Below are 22,762 nucleotides of genomic sequence, written 5' to 3'. Positions count from 1 at the left end.
GAGAATGAAAATTTTGATTTATGGTTGTTTGTTGGAAGTTGTGAATCTTATTACATGTTTTGAAAAATTGTTTGCAAATAGATTAAGAACAGGTTGCAAAACTCATTATGAAAATTGTTACTTTCATTTTGCTAGTTGTTATTCATGTTACATATTCAATGAAATTGTGTGCTTAAAGAATAGATTAAGAATGGTTTCAAATAAACAAGTTACAAATATCATTAAGCAACTACCCAAGTTGTTAATCCCGTTAACATGTTTAATAAAATTTATGTGCAAATGGATTAAGAACAAGTTGCAAAACTCATATCGAGAATTGGCACTTTTATTTTCACAATTATTATTCACGTTATATATTCAGTAAAATTGTGAGTGAATGGATTAAAAATGGTTCCCAAGTAAAAACAAGTTGTAATGGGTGTAAATCTCTTGAAAAATAAGTTGCGAATCCCATTAATCAAGGGTAGTTCACTAATGTAAGTTGTGAATTTCATTACATGTTTAGTAAAATTTGTGTGTGTAAATGGATTAAGAACAAGTTACAAAACTCATCACAACAACTGTCACTTTCATTTACCAAGTTGTTATTTACGTTATATGTTTTGTAAAATTGTAAGTGAATGGATTAAAGATAGTTCCAAATAAACAAGTTGCAAATTTCCTAAAAATAGGTTGCAAATCCCATTAAACAAGTGGTAAATTTCACTACATAAGTTGCGAATCCCATTACATGTTTAGTAAAATTTTGAACAAATGGATTAGGCATAGGTTGCAAAACTTGTTACGAGAACTGGTACTTTCCTTTCGCAAGTTGTTATTCATATTACATGTTCAGTAAAATTATGAGCGAATAGATTAAAAACAGCTCCAAATAAACAAATTATAAATCTCTTGAAAATAGATTGAAAATCTCCTGAAAACAAGTTGCAAATTCCATTTAGTAGATACTAAATTTCACTACACAAATTGTGAATCCTAGTACATGTTTAGTAAAATTATGTGCAAATGGATGAAAAATAGTTGCAAATAACTGCGCAATAACGGTGACTAAATGTAAACAAATTATGTATACAATCACAAGTCAAATATTATAACAATAGTTGGACAATGCATTTTTGTGCACCAGTGCTACGTGCTTAATCTACCTAACATTTGCTACTGTCATAGATGTCATTTTTTTGGTTATTATGGTGGGTTGTTTTAATGAAAGCAACATCAATGATTCTTCATGCCTTGAATTGAGGTTATGATTAAATGGCCACTATATTAGGTTTCACCATAATTCAGCAACATATTTGTCACGGTAATCAAGCATCACACTAGGCTCTCATTTGCTCAGTCATGTACTAACACATGAACATCACAATCTCACCTGCGCATGAAAACATATAACTCCTTCTCCAACCTAAAAAATTCTTTTCAAAATAACATGTGCCCATTCTTCACTTCTTTACCTGGCTCTCCTTCTAATACCATTTTTTCCTTATGGAAAAACAAAACTGTTCATGGTCATTCATTGTATTATATTTCCTTTACAACAGTTTAGTCAATTGTAGTACATTTCATTAACAAATAAAGTAAATTCCATAACCTACTCAACTTAATTACCATAACAAATCTAGTCAAGTTCCATTAACAAATGAATTCAATTGCAATAATAAGTCAACTTCCTTGGCTTTACACAAAAGTTATATTACCAACACAAGTATAGTCATTTACATGCCAAGTGTTATTATTTTAATGTAAAAGCAACTAATACAATTTACTACTCAGCTAACAAAATTTACTGCCCAAGTAATGAAATTTATTACTAATTACCAAATTAACAGAACACAAAAATGCTTCACCAAGAACAAGATTCAACTTTAGGATATAAAATACACTAAATATAATTTGCTTTAACTTATATGATTATTAATTATGATATAATTTGCTTCCACTTTGATTAATATAATCTCATGGAAAGCAATGGATCTTCCATTCCATTGGAAAGTAGAGTGTCAAAAAAGCAAAATGATTTTAATAATTGAAAAAGGGAAGATAATAGACAAAATAGAAAACTCTAGGACATTATGATTTAGGACGTAAGAATGAATTTAATTTCATTTTAAGATCAAACTATACCCATCCATAAACTAATAATGTTTGTTGTCAGTCTATGCATTTATCCTTTTTTTCCCCCCCGAACTTGTTCCCAAATATTAAAACTTGCAGGACACATCCAAGTCTACAACCGAGTGAATTTAAGCCATTTTCAAGACTTTTGCATTTCAGAACTTAAATTAATTGATTAGCTGATTCATTTTATAATGAATAATTAATTTCTGGTTTGCCTCTTTCTTTACTCCTAAAAACGCACAGACCCTAGATCTTGTCCCATTTTTTTTTTTTAAGGAAGCACAAAGAGGAATGCTTGACGATGCCATTTTAAATTTCAAGGAGCGATTGTAAATGCTTTATGAAAAGGAATATTCAACACTCTTACCAGTTTATCATAATGGGAGTTACTTTAGCGAGCTCCTTGACAATGGTAATCTCAAGCGACGACAATCTACTTTAGCAATGACAATTTACTCATGTGACGGTGGCAATATGACTTTGGAGAACCCTTTTCAGCGAGTAGAGGAACTTGGGGTTTTGGTTTCGCTGGTTTCACCAAGTGAAGGAAGTCAGGTTTCCACCCTCACAAGCTACACACTTTTTTTCAAAAACACTTAAGGGTATTTTAGTCTTTATGCAAAAATTTTAAAATCCTAGATTCATGCCTCATGATCATTTAAACATTTTACTTATTTGGATTCCTTTTTTGTCTTTTTAATTTTCACAAGGTATTTTCTGGTCATTTTCTGCAAAAGAAACCATCATATCAGGAGACTCAATCTTTTTAGACAGAATTTTATTATTCAACATGTCTAAGGTAACTCATACCAGATATATTGATCTTCTATATATTTGCTTGACCTATATTTATTTCTATTCTGAATTTCATTACAATTAATTTTTTCATTTTGTTGTAGTAGATATGTGCTATGAGATGTCTCTACCGAATATATTAATATATTATCGTAGTAACTTTATTTAAAAATTGTAAGTGTTAAGATGTTAAGTGTGAGCATGGATTTGATTTAATATGTGAAGTCTCACATAGGATAAAATTAGGCTTAATAAAATATATATATATATATATATATATATTAAAGTGAAAGAACTTATATTCTGACCAGTTGTGGTTTCGATTCTGCTCTTTTCCTCCTCCCCGATTGGGTGTTGATTCTCAACGAATATCCATTTTGGCTTGATGAATTTACACCAAATCCATCCTAGAATTATAAATTATTAAACCTAGTAAAACCATCATTAAAACCTTAAAACCTACGATCATAATATAATGCCCTGAACAATAATTAATTTGCCCAATATGAGTCATACAATATATAATAAGTTATTCAAATCTCTAACAATTAAGATCACATTAAAGATTAACAAAATTAAGGGAAGTAGCTAGATACTATGTAGTGTTGATAAATCAGCACATATAAATTGTCTCCATATTCATATATAGTATAATGTATGTGTATGATTACTTGAAGGACATGCTGGTGAAGTCTCGGTTTGTTGCCTCAGGAATTGGATTCCACTCCCACAATCTATCAGAGAAAGAGCTTGGAAGCGAATTGTTAAGAGCCATCGATGTTGATTGCTGGGGCTGCATCAGAATATTAGAGAACTGCATGTAGGGCTGATATTGCTGATGACTTTGAGAAGGAGCAGGAGGAGGAACTGCAGAAGCATAAATGTTATTGTAGTGCTGTAACTGCTGATTATAACTCACTAGCCGATTGAGATGATGGTCATCCACCATTATTGCAGTATTGAGATTTTCGTTTGATGGCAATGAGGAAGAATTAGAAGTAGTGGAGCCTTCGGGGAAGAAGGAGGAGGAGGCTCCAGGTTCTGTAGGTTGAGTTTGTGCTTGCTGCGGCTTTGGTTGCTGCATGAGGATTAACGCTTCGTCCTGATGATCCTGCAGATTGTTGTTGTTGTTGTACTTGTCGGCATCACTTGGACTGTTTTCCAGGTGAGTTTGATTCATTTTATCGACAACCTGGTCCGTTTGTTGTCCTAGGAATCTGATGTTCTGATGAGCCATTAATTGGTTGACGTTGTGCTTGTTCTTGCTGCTGTGTGAATTATGATGTGAAGCTCTTGATGATGATGTCGGGAGATAACGAGGGAGAGAGGGATGGTCGTCCACGCCTGGTCTCTTGTACACTCGACAAAGAGATATCTCAGCCTGCAAAACCATAGACTTTAGAACAAACACGAATTTAAGATCACTTTTGCTCAGTGATCGGCCGGTCAGTTCATTTGAAAGAACTATGAAATTCAAGCTGGAGTTATGAAATGTACTATCAGTATGTACAACATCGATCCAATCATCAACGCAACGTAATTATATTCACGGCCTTAATTAATTTTCTCTCCTACATTAAATTAGGTGGCAAAGAGATATCTAGCTCAGAGCCTGAGAAGAAAATTTCATTTTGGAATCACCCAAATTAAAAGAATAGACCACTGAAAAAACTTGGTGTACAATTAAAAAGATAATGAGCTAGTGTGGAAGTCTATAGGGGTCTCGGTCTGAGGTATATTGACTGCGATGCAGCTAGCTACGAGATTTTTTAATTTGGCGAGCTAGAGAGCTATCATAGCTTTAGATCCATGTATAGAGGAAGAGAAGATTGAAACTAAAGATAGGAAGATCCAGATGAAGATGAATTCTATAGCCATAAAACTAGGGTTGAAGAAGGAGCTTTTGTGCGTACCTTCTGATATCGTTCGGTTTCGTGGTGAGGCAAGCGATACTCGTTCATAATCCAACTGGTTCGGATCCCTTTAGGAGCTTTACCGGAATAAAAGACTAGGGTTTTCTTGAGCCCAATGGATCTGAATCCATCTGTTTTGATCATTCTATCAGCTCCGGTAGCCTTCCAATACCCAGAAGTAGTCACCCGGTTCGGCCGATCACCGTTCCGATACTTCCTATCTCTCGGCACATAGAAGTACCATTCCTTCTCCCCAATCGCTGCCAAACCTGCTCCCTCTCAGCCATTAATATACGCATATGTATTCATCACTCCAAACGATTTATAATATCAGAAATTAAATATTGGATAAATCTGCACATGCCAGAATTGGTTCCTTCAACCAGAGGGAAGCTTGATTTTATATGAATATAGATATTTACAACTACTGTTTGGGAACTGGTTAAGGTTTATCTCAAGCTTCCTTCAAGAGAAGGGAATCAAGCTACGACATAAAATATAGATAGATATATAGATATCTAAACAAATCTGAGAGAGAGAGAGAGAAGGGTATATACCAGGAAGCTCCCAAGGGTCATACCGATAAAGATCGAGGAAAGTAATGAGCTCAACATTGAAAGGCTTGCCCTCAACCTTACGGCGAAGGTAGAACTCAACCAGTTCTTCTTCGTTGGGTGGAAGCGAAACCCAGGCATCACCACGTCCTGCTCGTGACCGTCGTCGTCCTCTGCTGCCTCTGCTGGCGGCTGCTTCCTCTCGTCGTCGTCGTCGTCGAGGTTGTGGTAGCTATGGCTGATCCTCATGGTGGAGGATGAGGTCGAAGCTGCAATTGCCATAAACCGATGATGATGATGATACTGAATATATCCAAAGGAATTCGAGAATACAAGTAGTTTAATAATCAATAGTTGGGATATACATATATTAACAATGCCTTGCTGGTTCGGTATGCTAACTATTAGCTTGTCTCTTTATACCCATAGGGCTCACAGTAAGTTATGTTATTTTTGTATTAATTGGCTGGCGTACTGGCGATAGGGCTAGAATTTTTGAGTAAGTATTATAGTCCATGAAAAATTCTTTATTTTTCTCTCTCTCTAGAAGGAAAATGTGGGGTTGAGTTTGAAGAGATCAGAGAGCTGAGAGTGTTTTTAAGGGCAGAAAATGACATTTCGACAAGAGGACAGTGTGTGCGGCCCCAAAGCGGTGCTCTTTGGACCTTTCTTCACCCAAGTTTTCTTTATGGAAAGAATTTTTTTTTTGAAAAAGAAAAACTTTCTCGGTTTTTGCCATCACAAGTTCGCCAACTTCCACAGTTTGATGATATCATAATTAAAAAGTATATATATTTAACTTCACTAAGGATTATAATTACTTATCATGATGTGTTTTTTTTTTCAAACTAGTTGTCATTTTGCATTAATTTAGCAGTTTCTCATGTTCACACATCAAATCTAGCGATTCGAAAATATTGCAAAGGCCTCTCTATTAGAACATTAAATTTTCTTGTTGGCCCAAAAAAAAAAAGAACATTAAATTTTCTCAGCCAATTCACACATTTCTATATCTTTTATTTTTCTTTAAGAGACTAACCCTTTTAATTATTTATATATATAGCAAGCAGCTAGTTGAGAAGAATTTATCATTTATGAGAAATATGTATTTAGTTTCTAGGACTTGCACATTAATTATTCCTAATTTTTATAACCATAGCATACGCCAGATTAATTAATTAATTCCGGCCTTACTTTCTATAGCTTTCTCCAGTCCTATTACAGTTGTTTGGCCAAACAGTACGCTGCCAGTTATATTGGTCCCGCGTTTGTTAACTAAAACTATTTTATGCATAACTACGAAGTTCAAAATCCACGATACGAGTGTTAACTAGTTTGCACAAAGTCACTTTCTTCCGTTCTGTAATTGAATCCCATCAATTCTCCACGCTCTTTTCATCACAAAGTCTTCAGCACGATATCAGTATCCAAAACGAATTAAACCTTTTTATAAGAAGGAGAACATAAATTTGAGTCCCGGAAAGTGCACTTGTTTAGAGGCTTGATTTCTTAATTACACTGATGAAATTTGTGACAGAATTTTGCGATCGAAATGGAGAAAATGATATGTGAGATATTTACTTTAATTGAATACGCATTCAATTGCCGGCGCCGCCTCCCGGCCCCAATTTTATCATAGATATTATGTTTTAGGAAACTAAATTGAGTGAGAATCATAGATGTAATTGTTGAGCGTGATAGTTATTTTCTTAGTAAGGGAAAAAAAAAACAGAGAGATAAAAAGCCTGCGTTGACAAATTGACTCATTAATTCTCTTTTGGTACGATATGCATCTATAGGACAATGGAAAATATTGAAATTGATATTAAGGGCAGCTGGGCGGTGCATTTGCGGTCACCTCACCTATCAGAGGAATTAGCTAGATCAACGCTTCTTTTTTAAAGATGATATAAAAATTAAATATTTTCATGCAAAATTTGGGCTGGGCATACTTTCTTCATAATTAAAAATTGTAAAAAAATTATATTGGGACATTTCTAGAAAATTAATTATGTGTAAATGGTTGCTGCTTCCTAATGCGGTTTTGGTAGAAAATATAAATGTTGAAGGAGAAGAATAACCCAAGTTTGTGGGTATCCCTCTCTAATTAAGGAGATCCCTTGGGCACTTTAGCGAACATCCCTCTGTTGGAATACATTAACTAATTACCATTTAGGCCTGAGTTTGTAAATATAATTGTCTAATTAACTTAGGCCTCTACTATAAAATTTAATGGTGAATTCAGAATAATGCAACTTCAATTCATATTTCTAATAGTCAATGACCCCCGCCACATAAAATTTGGATAAGTTTGCAGAAAACATAAGGAGATGGTTGATATAATGATTATAATTTATATTATATTGCTAGATACACAAAACTTTTGGCTTAATCATTGTTTCTTAATTAAAAATGAATAAATTATGAGAATGATTAGTTGCAGAAATTTATAATTTATACAGCATGTAGAGCCATGCATCTCGTGATACATTAGTTATATTAAATATTAATAAAAGGATATGGCTAGAGAGATAGGCATCAATCAACATCCCATAGATAAAATTTTTCCCATTTGTTTGCTGCTTCTTCTGTTAGGTATATATTCGCGTACCCTACGCGCACACACACACACAAACTCATTATATGGTGAAATTCAAATGTAAATTTTCAGCTGGAAAATCAACTACCAAAGGATTATATAAAGTAAAGTTTGTAAATTTTAGTGAAAGACAAAAAAATATAGTGCAAGTACAAATAGATGAATAATGCATGTGTATAAAAATAGATAAGGCAAAATCATGTGCATGCATCCAGGTGTATTGAAGTAAGTGCTAAGGAGGTGGGGAAGGTATGTGTGGGGGCAATGCAAGAAGCTGGAGGAAACAAACATTATTGTCACTTTGTTTCTTTTCTTTTTTTCCTTTTTGAAATATGTGTGCGCGTGTGTGTTTATATAATTTTGTATATATTTTGTTAGGTATACAAAACTTGTGGATGAATCAAGAATCCCGTGACTTCTCTTTTGATCTCTTGCCCATGACAGCAATATGTCATACTTTAATTTGCTTCTTCTTTTCTTTCACATCATCATTTGCTAAATAATGTTTCTTACTTTTCTTAGTGACATTATATATATGTATATTATCTAATTTTATAAGATCATGAGTTTAATTAATTAGCATTCAGTTTGTCTACTTTTTTTTCATTTTATTACATGATCTCTTTCAGAAAAATGTGAAACTCATCAAATAACACAACGAAAGTTATTAATTTGGCCAATTACATATCCATACCCTAGGTTAAAACTCATTATAGCATGATTGGGATTAAGCAATATCTGAGTTGCGATGAGTATATCTATAGAAGATCATACCTTAGCTTATACAAATATATGTCCCATCAACTTTATGATGAGGCCTCCATGATGAGGCAAAAAGCTTGACCATTTGGTTATATCTATGAATGGATCGATGTAAACATTAAATGGATAGAGGCAGGAGTACGTTCTGAATTTCTTGTCATAAAAAAGCCAAACCGTGTCGTTTTATATATATTATAGTGACAAATAATCCACCACCCCACCGCCCATCCTCTCATTCTTTTCATAAAGGAATCCAATAACTTTATTATATATCCATCGTCAAATTAGATTTGAGGCCAATCTCTCCACTATGAAATGAAATGAATCTAAAAGCTTCATAATATTGTGAGGTCAGAAATCTGATATGGTTGCTAGTAGCTGGACGGTTGGTATATACATCTGAAATGGTCGTCGGAAGTGACTAGAGATTTTTAATTTGCTTCCTTCATCTTTGTCCTTTCTTCCAAGTCTTCCCTGCGTTGAAATTTCATATCAAACAAATTAGCAAATGGATTCATTCCCCCCAAACATCGATGACTCAATAGAGAGAGAGAATTTTCCCACGAAAATACAAACAACTTCCCTTCAGTGTCTCTCTCTAAATTGACTTGATCACCAAGCACTTACACGTAATATATTACAGCAACTTTTATTTGTCTGTCTTACATTTTAGCTAATTATCTTAATCTCTCACCCCATGCTTCTTTGTAACGAAGTGATTATGATCCTTAGTCTCATAATTCGTCGCATTTATCTATTACTCAATACTCCTTTTATATACTACTATACTTCCTCTTATAGAACACCTTCTAAAAAGTTTCATTGATCTAAGGCATTTGATAGTTTTAAATAGTATTAAATACTTTTTTTTATATAAGCTCGTATTTGACAAGGATAGTGAGAGAGAGAGAGAGAGAGAGATAAAATTAAATCAATATGATATTAGAGTTTAATGTAGTTGGTAAGGATAATACTAAAAATCACTTGAATTTTATAATAAGTTTAGTATTTTAAATTACTTTTTCATTTGTGTGAATTAGTTGAAAATGAATTGTATTTGAAAAAAATGTGTGTAGTTGCTTCACTTTGATTTGGTGTCTGGCCACACATGCTGAGTGAGTTACAGTTTTAAATTTGTTGACCAATTACTTGACTTGATTTGGCCAATTAATTATGGTTGTGGGGCTGTGTTAGGTCGGTAAGGGTTTGGGTTCGCCCCATTAAAAATGAAAATATTTTGAATACCAAGAACCACCAAGGGAGCCACAATTAACAGGTAAAATGTTTTGGAAAAACTCATAATATATATATAGAAAATTAAAATCAAAATAGAGATCTTTCTAAAAAAAACGTAATTTGAAAAATATCATGTAAATGAAATTCGACAATAATATTATGCTAATATAATCTTGAGTCGATTGTTGGAATTGGGTTAACCAAACTAATGCTAATAGCACTAAATAGTTAATTTATGCTAATATCATAGATTGATGAGCATTGATGCTGGTTCCTAAATATTATTATTATTACTACTACTAAATCATGTCAAAACTCTCCGGACATCATTATTTACATTGACGTCACTATAATTTGCAAATAATTAATCTTTTTTATTGATAATCTAAAAATAATCATAATTATATAATTGATGTGAGTGCGAGATTATTGATAACGCCACTCAAACGAGCTATGTAAAACCCATCCATAGCAATATTTTGATTAATTATCAATATCATTTAAATATAATTCATTTAGGTTAATTAATATACATCCACTTTAACAAGAATGATGCAAGCCAGGCCTATACCTTTACGTCTTTCACCCACTTTCCATTATACTATTAATAAACAAGCCAATAAATATTGACTTTCTTGTCACAATTTCTTCGGATGGATTTCCTTCAATAAAATATTAATAAAAATCAAGCAGTTTTCATACATTAATTAATTTTTTAGTAACTAGCCAGGCTAGCCTATGAATATCTTTTTCGATATGGACAGAGCTTGTACATGTAATCAACCAACCTGTTTCAAAGATTCAGATTGCCTAATGTAATATAATCTTATAAGAACATGAATGAAAGTGTTAATAGATTATTAATCTTAATTATTTTTCCTCTCCTGGAAACTTGTAGTCTTGCATTTTTTTCTCTAAATTTGACCTGGAACTTTCTCCCCGACCTTTTTGCTTTCTTATTCTTTATTTCTTGGTTTGATAGAAACACTTTCTTGGGTGTCAAACATTAAGAATAGTAAAAGCAGCGTAAATATATTGTCGTCATGCACAAAGATTGACTTTTGCATGATGATGGAACTGGAAAACACGCTTTGAGGTGATAATTTGGATTTTCAAAATATATCACTATTTTTTCTCTTTAATATAAGAGTTATTTGATTAATTAGGTAAATTAATTAAGTTAAATAAATAAATTAATTATGATAAATATGACATGATTTCTCTAAAATATAATGTTAAGGTATAACATTAGATTATATATATTTATAGTTAGACAAAATAATTATTTGGGAGAAAATGATAAATGTGAGAGATAAAATGAATTGAGATCTTATATTTAGAATCAAATATAATTCTTAACTAGTTCTTATATTAGAAATGGAGGGAAATATTAAAGAACAATTTTGAAACCAATTAATAATTCATGAATCTGTTCTAAGACTATTCTAAAATTCATGGCCACCAGATGAGAATAAGAAGAAAATATCTAAATTGTAAAGTTAATTAGGGTTTAGGGTTTCACCATCAAAATTGCCGACTTTTTAAAACAAGTTGATTCGTGATACTGAAATCATGAAACGAGTGGGTGAATGATGATACACGAGATCCCGTGGATGAGAACAAAACCTAAACCCAAAATGAGAGACAGGAAAGTGGCATCGTTAAATATAAGAATAAAAATAAAGAGCCCGCTAAATATAAAATATAAATACGTGGATGTAGTAGTAGTCGTCTTTTGATCCTATTTATAAGGCATTCCAAACATATTTCACACATATTAAAGAAAACATTAAAATACACTAACTCTTTATTAAAATATAATAACTTTTTAACTTTACCTTTATTTAATATCTACATACACTTTTTAAAAAAGATAACTATCTATACTATAATAAATGAAAAACCAAATAATATATTCATGCTAGGAATTTAATGAAATAACTTATATTTAGGAAAAAAAATCTTCTTTTTTTTGCCTCATAAACGGTACAGTGGAGCATGTAGTAGTAACTTTTTCTTTTATTTTTGTTTAAATTTATGCTTTATGGAACACTTGGCAATTAATTAATTAATTAAATTGAAGAGCAAATGGGAATCACACAAAAAGGGGTGAAGCCACATTGGAGGGTCCACTTTTAAAACCGCTGGATGTACCAAATATTTAATGTGAATACGATTCCTAATATAAGCTCTTTTGACCATCTGACATTGTCCCGGACTACATTTTGACCTGCTGACTCCGCCTTTATTGTTCTTCAATAATCATCCATGGTCCATAGTTTTTTTTTTATTACACATTTCATTCAATTTTGGATGATTTTATCGTTATCATTTTCATATTCTTCACACATTTTAATATATTCCAAGTTATATAAATCTAATTATATATTTTTAATTTTGAAATTGCTATCTCTAGTTTTCAACAAAATTTCTCGTAGTAGAAGTGTATTTTTCATATTACACGTACATTTAATATTTTATATTAATTTGAGAAATATTGTATGTTTGAAATAAATTTATGAATGTTAAGAATGAACTTCAGGATATTTTGGTACCATCAAAAATGGGATGGCATGTCCTATCCAATGCCGGTGGAGCCATAACCAAGAAATGGCCACGACCCACCATGTGCACATTCAATAATATTTACGGGATTTTTCATTATGACTTTGTTGAGGAAATTAAATTGTGGGGGGTGATATTGTACTGGTATTGACTAACTATACTAGTATTCAATAACTAATAAATAGTATCATTTTTTTAATAAATTTTATATATTGACAATGATTTGAAATTGAAGTAAAATTCTTAAAAATGTGAAAGTCAATTAGCATTTATTGAACTCCATTCACAGCTAAATAAAAAATATATTTTTTCAGCAGGAATTGGAAAAAATAAATTATGTTTATCATCATTTATGTTTTCTTTTGCTAAGGGATTTAACGTTTGACCGTCAACATTATTATTTGTAGGTGCCGTTAATTTCCTTAAGTTTCATATGTCCAATTATTCCTAATCAGATGCGTACCTAAAGATCTCCACTAGTTTACAGTATTTGAGCTCACTTAATCATACAGTGAATAATAATAATAATGAAATTTGATTCAATTGAAGGTGCTAATTAATTAGTAGGCAATTCTTGAAAGAGAGGGCAAAAAGAAAAAGAATGGAGCTTGGGAGGTTAAGAGCATTGGATGGGACGAGTGATAGTAACAGAGGGCGAGAATCCCGTGATTGCTTTGATGAGTTTGGCTACAAATTAACAACATGTGTGTGCTGTCACTGATAGCTCTGTTTTTGCAAACCAAATATTGTTTTTTTAAAAAAAAAACCATTTGATATCTCAAATCTATTTTCCCTATTTTTCACTTCACTCCCTCATCATATTCTCTTCTCAGTTTCATCCCCCCACACCACTCGTGTGCGTTTTATTATTCAGTCATTTACTTATGAAATTATTATCAATGCTACCCTTTTGTTATTTAAAAGAAAAAAAGATATCTTCTTTTTTTTTTTTGCAAAAAATGCAAAATGATTAAGCATTAGAACTTAAGAGGTCTACAAAGTGCAGTTAAGAAAAAGGAAAAGCAAAATAAGAAAAAGAAGAGAAGAAATTATGGTCCCTGCTAACAATAGTCTACTTTAAGAAAAGAACATAAAAGAAGTTTAACTTTGTGCTCAAGGTCCCCTGCGATCATCTAAAGGTGGGTCAAATTAACTAGTTTCTTCTAAAAACAAACAAGTTGAAGTCGAGAGCAATCATCCCTTATTGTTCTGCCCATTCTAGTAATCCGAAGCAAAATATTCCGAAAGCAAAGAGAATTGAACTTCTGAGGATTAATGAAAGAACGATGGCAGAAGAAACCTTGGATAGGGTTTCCTCAAAATAATATAAAAGCATGCAAGGAAGTGCTCCTTCTGCAAATTCTTTTTTTTCAACATTAGTACAGTTCATCCTTTGCTAGTCAAAGAGAAATTTGCAGAATTTGCTGCAGCAGGGTTTTCCCTTTGTGCCATCGTCGGATGAATTGAGGAAAAACCCATTTCGAAATATGCTTACCAGCCCTGGATTTCTTTAATAACTTTTGTGGGTTGCTCAATCTTTCTTTCATGTAAGGCTTGGTTACGTTTCCACCATACTACGTTTAATAAGATGATGATGTCCTTGAGAAGAAATTTGAGATTAACATGAGAAAGCCTATCATTAGAAGAAAAAAGATATCTAGACTAGCAGCGACACAACACAGGTTTATGCATAAATAATTGTTAATTTCTTTTATTTAAAAACAGATTACACGGAATTATCTTTTTGTTTGTGGCCCATGATGAATGCTGTGGTTATTGGACCTTTTTCCCAAAAGAAGAAGGGGACCTGTAATCACACTTTCTTAGCCCTAAACTGGTAAGCCCATTTGGGACAGAACATTCGGCTCCAAAAGGAGATGTTGTGAGTCCAACCCAAGATATTTGTGTTTTTCTTACCTTTTTGGACATCAAAGGTATTATTATTATTATTATACTACCCTCCGGTCCTATTATAAGACCCAGTTGACTAATTTGAGGATATTAAGGAAGTAAGTTAAGTTAGTTATTGTAATAAATAAGTATTGTCATTCCTAAAATATCCTTGCTAATTAAGTGTATTGATTAAAACTATTATTATTAGAAGGACTATTTTGGAAAAAAAATACATAAATATGAGAGACAAAATGGATGGGGTCTTATAATTAGGACCAAACAAAAAGTCAAACGGAGTCTTTATTAAGAACAGAAGCTAGCATTAAGGAAGCAAAGGCCGAAGGGTGAACCGTCGTTTGAAAGATCTTGAGTCAATCTGAGAATTTCTCAGTCAATATATTTTTTTTAATTCAAATAAGAGCAAGAATTTTAAAGACCATAAAGTTTGAGGGTCAAGCACGGCTGGTTACCATACACCATTAAAAATCAGATATCTCCCTGTGTCTACCAGTTCTACTTCTACATTTGCTTCTCAGACTTTGACTGATCCTAATTTAAATAAATATAATAATTAATTAGCATAAATATATTTTCCTAAAATTTTTCATCCATCTTTAAAAAGTTATAGCCATTCTTTTTTTTTTTTGACCACCAAAGTTATAGCCATTCAAACAATGGAATACCTTGTTGTTTGATACTCCCTCCGTTCCTTATTATAAGAGACAAATAACCGAAGTACGTTGATCAAAAAAACAGTTTAAGTTAGTTAAAAATAATTAATGTATAAAAAGTATAATTTTTTTTCCAAAAATGCCCTCATTAATAAGAGAGAGAGCATGAGAGAGAACAATTAATTATTAAAGAAAGAGAAGTGGGGGAGAGAGAGTGTGAGTTGGAGATAATAAATATGGGTAAAATAGTAAATCAACACAAAAAAGTAGAGACAATGTAGTGTCTCTTATATATAGGAACATGGCATAAGCATCAAAGTGTCTCTTATAATAAGGAACGGAGGGAGTATATTAGACTTTTTTTTTTATGTATATTGCACAAGTACAAAGTAAAAAATTATTTTTAATGATATTATTTTCTGTAAAATTTATTACAGTTAATTTACTTTTAATAAGATTCATTTATTGTTTTTCAAAAAGATTTCAAATATTTGCCAATAATCATGGATTTGACTTTGAGGCTAGGACATTGATACTCTTTGGGGACATCTACGGTTGATAATAGGTGATTCGGCAATCAAATAAACGGTCAGGATTTTTCGAAATCTGACGCAAAGAATTTTCAATCGCTCTATGGCTGGTTAGTCCCAGATCGAAGGAGGGCCAGAATTCAGAAACGCTGGTCAGTGGTTTGCTCCGCGATCTCCATGGCGGGTGCTGTGAGAACGACGATGACGGCGATGCTGGTGATGCTAGCCGCAATCTCTCTGTATTATGCTGAAGCTTCTACTACGGCTGAGTTTGTGCATAACACCATCACGTCCCACAAGATCGTCATCTTTTCCAAGTCCTATTGCCCGTGCGTATCCACACTCTTCTGCTCTTCTTGATCTTTTGATTTATTTGATGCTACTGATCTTTTTATTTTCTCTGCAAATTGCTTGGACTTCTATCTAATTTGTTGTTGAATTATGATGATCCCGTTGATATGATTGGTTTTGAGCAGATGAAAGTGTCGGATTTCACTGGCTTGTCGAATTGGTCTCGCAGTGTCCATTTATATTGCTTCTCTTAAAATTAGATGATAATATTGGCCTGATGATGCGCTGGTACATCGGTACATTGCGAATCTCCATTCCATTTGCTTTATTTTTGGGTTTTCTGCTCTTAAGAAGTACACCTCAATAGCCTAGGTTACCAGATTTGAGAAGTTGCCTTAATAGCTAAAATGGTAAATCCCTTTGCCCCCTTTTCCTTGGTGAACGAGGCGGAAGAGGCGGATTACATTCGATATTATCTTCATTACTTTGAAACTATATGTTGTTATATGCAAGTAATGTAATTCCACCCCAAAATTCTGAATGTTGCTTCCATCAGATACCGTAAATGCAAGTATCATTCTTGAGTGAAAATCGAAGACAGATACTGATCCGATCCTTGAATCTTGATGATTGTGAAGATTGGAGAGTCTTGGAGCTTGATTATTATCTGCATTTTGTCTTTAAGATTCAGAATATTGTGCTGTATAAGAATGATATTCATGAGCATTTATAGCAGCAGAAAAACCATTTAGTCTCTAGTTCCCTTTTGTGTAATGATTTGTGTGATGTTGATAGCCGAATTTTATTTGATGTTTTATACAAATTTTTGCCTGAGAGGCTTTACATTTACAATTTGTTTAAAAAATGGTTTCTGAAAGTTTTTCTCTTGGCCAGTGGTTTCTGAGAGGTGAAATGCTTTAAACGATATATCAAATATAAATGGCCAACAGATTCTTGAATGCTAGATTTTAACGTAGCCGCGGGAAAAATATGAGTAAAATTAACCATGGTACTAGAAATGCAAAAGGCAGAACAATATTGAGAGATCCTACAATGACGCCATTCTCACGTCCTCAGTAAGCTGCTTAACATCAACCTTTCAAAATTAAACTGATAACCGGAAGATTGAATTGTCATAGATCTGCGTCCATAAAGTATATCTTCATCTTTTTTCATGCATGTTATATCCAGCAAGTGTATGCTGCCTTTGTCTCATCAAAATTTTGTAGGATGTAGATATTAGTCATTATTTCTTCGTAATTGGATAACACTTATGGTTGCTTAGATTTTAAATATGAATACTGTATGGATCTGATATTTAGGATAGTATTGAATTCAATCTGCTGTTTATGTTTCTATAAGCTCATTAGTCATTACCTGATAATTATGATTCTGGCCCAGAAACAAAATGATAATTATGTGATTGATGATGCCATGTAAATTCCAAAGTTCTCCATTATTTGCTCTTCCTTCCTCTTATAAATTTTATAGTCACTCAAAAAAAATTGTGCCCTTCATAAACTTGATGAGCGGATGTTAACTTTGGACAACAAATTCGATCTTCTACTGCAGTAAAGCACTCAAGATGTTTAATGTTGCTTCTGATTTCATTTTGGTATTTTAGGTACTGCCGAAGAGCAAAAGCTGTTTTCAAAGAATTAAAACAAGAGGCACATGTTGTTGAGCTTGATGAGAGAGGTATCCTCATTCTTTTCCCCTTTCCTCCCGCATAGTAAATGCTAGAATCGGTTCTGTCTCTAGTAGGGAGAATGAAATGATGTGGTTTTAATGGGCATTCTTGAAAAGCAGGGGTGGGTTAGTATTTCTTTCTAGTAACTCCCTTTGGACGGAAAGTTTCTTTCTTTCTTTCGCAAGAGATCTTGGGACTCTACTAACGAGGGAAACGATAAAAACTAGAGGGGTTGGAGCTAAGTTGGCACAATTCCTTTGTAAACTCCATAGCTCCAATGCAAGCAGCTAAGTTGCACAAACGAGACACCCAACATAGCTTAACCTACAGAGACGCAGCAAACAAGTGACTCATGGCAGAGAAAAGCTTCAAATCCTTTAGATCTGTGGCCAACTGACCTCTCCTGAAACGAGCCCAAGGTTTATTCATGAGCAGAGTGAAATAACATGAAATAAACAAAGCTTTAAATCAAGGGGAACAAATCAAAATGATATTAGAAGATCGTAGTTTGTTTTCTACAGGGATAGTTACATCTTACATGTGGTATAAACATACAAAGCAATTGAAAGAACAATGAAATAAACCAAGTGATGTTGTAGATGAAAAATAATTCCCATGTTCCTATTTTAAATAACAATAAAAAAGGGGACTGTTAAGTAATGATAACAAAAACCATGCTACACATTATTTGTCTTGGTTTTTTCCACTCTTCAATTTCGTTTCTTCTCTTGTACCAACAAGCCTCAGGCTCAGCCTATCAAAAGAAGAGGGATCAGTTAATTGGGGTTATATAGGAACTCTGTTTCGTAAAAGAATGAATGTATTTTCTGTATAAATATGTACAGGAGTAATTGCTGGTAATTATATTTTCTTCTTGCAGACGATGGCTCAAAGATTCAGGATATTATGGTTAATATTGTTGGGAGGCGTACTGTGCCACAAGTCTTTATTAACGGAAAGCACCTTGGTGGTTCGGATGGTAAGTGTTCCTCTGTGAGAGCAAGTATGGACTTGTCTTTTGTTCCAACAAATCCTGATTTTCTAGGAACACCACTCATATATTTGTTAACTGACTGTTCTGTAGATACCGTTGAAGCCTATGAGAGTGGAAAACTGGCAAATCTTCTGGGAATTGAGACAGAGGTTAATGATGATTTATGAATCAGATTAGTAATACTTTGAAATTTGTAATTTTACTTTGAGTCCAAAATGAAATTGCTGCGCATACGAGGGCGGATCCAATACTATGCTTTGATAGAACAGACGTTTTCATCTTAGATCATATGGGATTTTGATCAATAAGTTCTGACGTAATTTAGTTTGGTATGGTTTGCTAGTTGAAAGAGTGAGATTATTAGTACTTGTTGAGCATGAAAATTGTCGTTGAATGTTACCTAGTTATGTTAAATACATACAAAAAATGACAATGAGGGAAAAATTTCCGAGCACGCTATTGAAATAATGAAATGACGTAGCTTTTTAGTATGATGTTACTTTTGTTACGTGCTGGTAATTTTCATTGACACACATTCATGTAACTTGAAAAGGAAATTTTGATTTCATGGAGAGTCCGAACTTCTTCATAAAGCATCTCTAAGTTTATTTAAATTTCTTAATGTATATTGGACCAATAAATTCTGTTAAGAATTTCAAACTGTGCCTAACTTAGAAAAGTAATTCTCATGTTAGAAAGTTGAATTTTTCGTCAAATGATTTCCGCTCATAACTGAAGAATTCTTGCGACAGAGCATGTCAGAGACTGGAGGCTTTCCTTGTTCTTCGTCCCTGCGGCTGCGATACCCCATCTATCCAAATTTCTAGTTGAAAAGTTTAATACTTATCTATTTCGAAGAGATGTTTGATCTTAGCTTTGATTTATTTATTGATTTATTTTTGAAAAAACTAAATTTGCATATTCCAGTCTATAGGGCAGTCATCTTAAAGACCTCACGAATTTGAATTCCACGTCTGTGAGACTAACCTCATGGTTTAGTTTGAAATTGTGTCTTCCAAGGTTGCACTGAATTCCACGTTGGAATTATCTTTTTTTTTTAAATTTATTTTATTTGGAAGCGAGGAGTTCCCTCTGAAACATAATCTGGTTTTCCAATCATAATGATGTTCCTTCATGACTCCGTTGTAATTCAATTCCTTACGCCAAATGCGCCACGAGAAACAGATGGCAGAAGTGAGCCAAAAGGTGTTAAAGAAGGGTTTAAATGCATGAATAAAGTAGGTAGTAACTATGAATTTAATTAATTAATAATTGATGATTGTCGTTAAGCATAGGGCACTATGTAGGGGGCGTGTCATCCTGATAATGTAACAGCCATCACAAAATAATTATAGAGCTATATTATTATTACGTAGTCACGACCACACTAAGCTTTCTTCTTCCACTTTTTCTTTCGTCCACTAGTTTTTGGCCACAAAATCTTACAAAAAGAAAGATTTTCAGTCATGACTTTTCAGCACAAAATTGCCCATTTCATACTCACTTCTAATCTTAATCCTCTGGTTTTTCACGTGAGACCAGGCTTTTACGGTTCTACCTTATTGAATATTCAATAATACATGCAATTATGCATATTGACAGGTTCAACGGGGAAGGCAAACTTTAAAGAAAACTAGTTTACGTTCCCCTGATCTCTCATCCATAAAAAATCTTTTAATCAATCTGTGTTTCTAATAATATACTTTAACAGTCAATACCATATTTTTCATATATGAAAATTTGTTTCTAATATACAAAAAATATATGTAGAATAGGGAATATATATATTTCAATCTCATATAGTTTTACTTAGTTTTTTTATTAATTTTTTGTATATGATTTAAATATGTATAATTAAAGACTTTTCATTTGTAAAGGTTTTAATTTAGTCCGTATAATTAAGAACCTGAAAATATCATAACCAGCTGTATAATGTCTTGATAGACCGAACGCACATGATATAGGATAATAAAAGTCAAAAGTATGAATAAGGGACACAAGATTAATCACATATTTTGTAAATATTTTTTAAAAAATACTCCTATATAATAAGAGCAACTAGAGTGAAAATAATTTAAAGTCTAATGATTTAACTATAAAATTTTAAATTATAGAGACAAAAGCCAAAAAAAAAAAAAAGATTAGTGGAGAGGAAAGTAAAGAAAAAGAATTTTAAGGATTAAGGAATTTAATGAAAATATTCTCCTATAATAAATGGGCTACATAATACCCCTATCTAACCTATTCCCTCATTCCTAATTATAAGAGATAATTAATTAAATTACATTATTAGAAGTGTTAATTAAAATTAGTTGAAGATAATAAATATGTGAAAAATATAGCTTTTTTGGGCCAAAAATACATTCATTTATGTGAGAAAACGAATGTGTGAGAATTAAATGATGAGTAATATGGGTAATTAAATGGGAGCAAAATGAGAAATCAACAAAAAATGGCATACTTTACAAAAATTCCATATACTCTTTAATGTAGGATCTAATTAGGGAGTTAATATTGGTTATATATATGTAAGATCTATTTCATATTTTTATCAATTTTTTCTCAAATTAATCCTATTAATCAATCCTATTCCCCTAATAATAATTAAGTACGAGAGGGGGAGAATAAATTAAGAAAGATGCTTAAAATGTTTTACATTATAGACTGGAGGAATATTATTTATCACAGATTTTTATTTATGTATTTTAAAATTTTTCATTTATTTATTGTGTAATCTCATTATAAAGATTAACGTAACATACACTATAAATTTTTTTATTATAAAATAAATTTAATTACCAATAAAGGGGAGAGCATACGCAAGGGATAAAGAAGCCTAAATGAGGCTATGACCTTTGGGCTTGTTATTAGACACAAAATATCAGGAAAATGACATGACACTTGAACTTAAAAATGTCAAAATGGTCATTTAAATTTGCAAAATATCAATTTAGTCACAAGTGATCAATTTGACATTTATAAATTTACTGAAATTACTATATTGTTCTTTATTTTATTTATTGTTTTTTTAAAAAACCAAAACCCCCACTAGTCGGTCGGTTGCTGGAGCTCTAGTGCTGATAGTGGCGGTCATCACCAGAGCTCCAGCGACCGGCTGACAATTGGTCACCGGAGCTTTGGCGGCTAGAAACAATTTTTTTAAATTTTTTTATAACTACTACTTTTTGAATTTTCTAGAAAACCTATTGTTAACTATTATACTGAACTTATTAATAACGTTACAAAAGTTGTTAATTATTATACTGAAGTTGTAAAAATTTGTTAACAAAAAAAGTAGTTGCTAAAATTGTAAAAATGTCATTTTTTTTGAATTTTTAAGAAAATCTATTATTAAATGTTATACTAAAGTTGTTAATAGAGTTACGGAACTTGTTAACGACATTATTGAAGTTGTAAAAATGCTACTTTTTAAATTTTCTGGAAAACATGTTGTTAACTGCTATACTGAATTTATTAATAGTATGACAAAAGTTACTAATCATTATATTGAAGTTATAAAAATTTTCAAAAAATTTGTTTCTGACCACTAGAGCTTCGGCAACCAATTGTGGCCAGTCACCGGAGCCAGTGGAGGCTTTGATTTTTTTAAAAATAATAAATAAAATGAAAGGCAATATGGTCATTTCAGTAAATTTATAAATATCAAATTGGTTATTTGTGACTAAATTGAAATTTTGTAAATTCAAGCAACTATTTTGGCATTTCCAAGTTTAAGTATCATTTTGTGTTATTTTCCCTAAAAGATCGCAATATGACAATTTTAATAATTTTTAGAGTTAAGTAAAACAAATGAGGTTGCACCGACTCCATAAACCCTCGAATTTGGAGGGAGAATTCATTAAAATAGGAGAAAATCATCATAAATTTCATGTAAGAAAATTAAATATAATTTTTTGAATTTCATTTAATATTAACAAGTAACAAGGGATTTAATATATTTACACGTTAATTTTTCGTATTTATAAGTTGAGTTATATTTTTTTATCAATCAAACTTGTGAATATTAAATTCTTTAATATATATTAATATTAAATAGAATTTGGGAATCTATCTATATTTAATTTTTTTCCTGAGACTTGTAGGCAATTTTTCCTTAAAATTTTGCCCCTCAGTCCACTCTTCTAAATTAA

At 32.2% G+C, this 22,762-nt stretch overlaps 1 protein-coding gene and 1 pseudogene across 1 annotated transcript; one reads left to right on the top strand and one right to left on the bottom strand.

Moving 5' to 3' along the window:
* Positions 1-3,384: 3,384 nt before the first annotated feature.
* Positions 3,385-5,736, bottom strand: LOC114711222 (NAC domain-containing protein 35-like; annotated as a pseudogene).
* A 21-nt stretch (positions 5,737-5,757) lies between these two features.
* LOC114711224 (glutaredoxin-C8-like) lies at positions 5,758-19,102 on the top strand. The gene is made up of 5 exons (XM_028895594.1): positions 5,758-5,767; positions 15,774-15,965; positions 17,552-17,625; positions 18,498-18,596; positions 18,702-19,102. Exons 2-5 carry the CDS (start codon positions 15,814-15,816, stop codon positions 18,776-18,778), a joined length of 402 nt encoding a protein of 133 aa, XP_028751427.1. The 5' UTR covers positions 5,758-5,767; positions 15,774-15,813; the 3' UTR covers positions 18,779-19,102.
* Positions 19,103-22,762: the final 3,660 nt, after the last annotated feature.

This window comes from Neltuma alba, unplaced genomic scaffold, assembly GCF_004799145.2.
Source record: "Neltuma alba isolate B1F8T4 unplaced genomic scaffold, ASM479914v2 tig00011283_pilon, whole genome shotgun sequence".
Classification (NCBI taxonomy): Eukaryota; Viridiplantae; Streptophyta; class Magnoliopsida; order Fabales; family Fabaceae; genus Neltuma; species Neltuma alba.
Note: the sequence above shows the minus strand (reverse complement) of the source record. Positions and strands in the feature narration are given on the sequence as shown.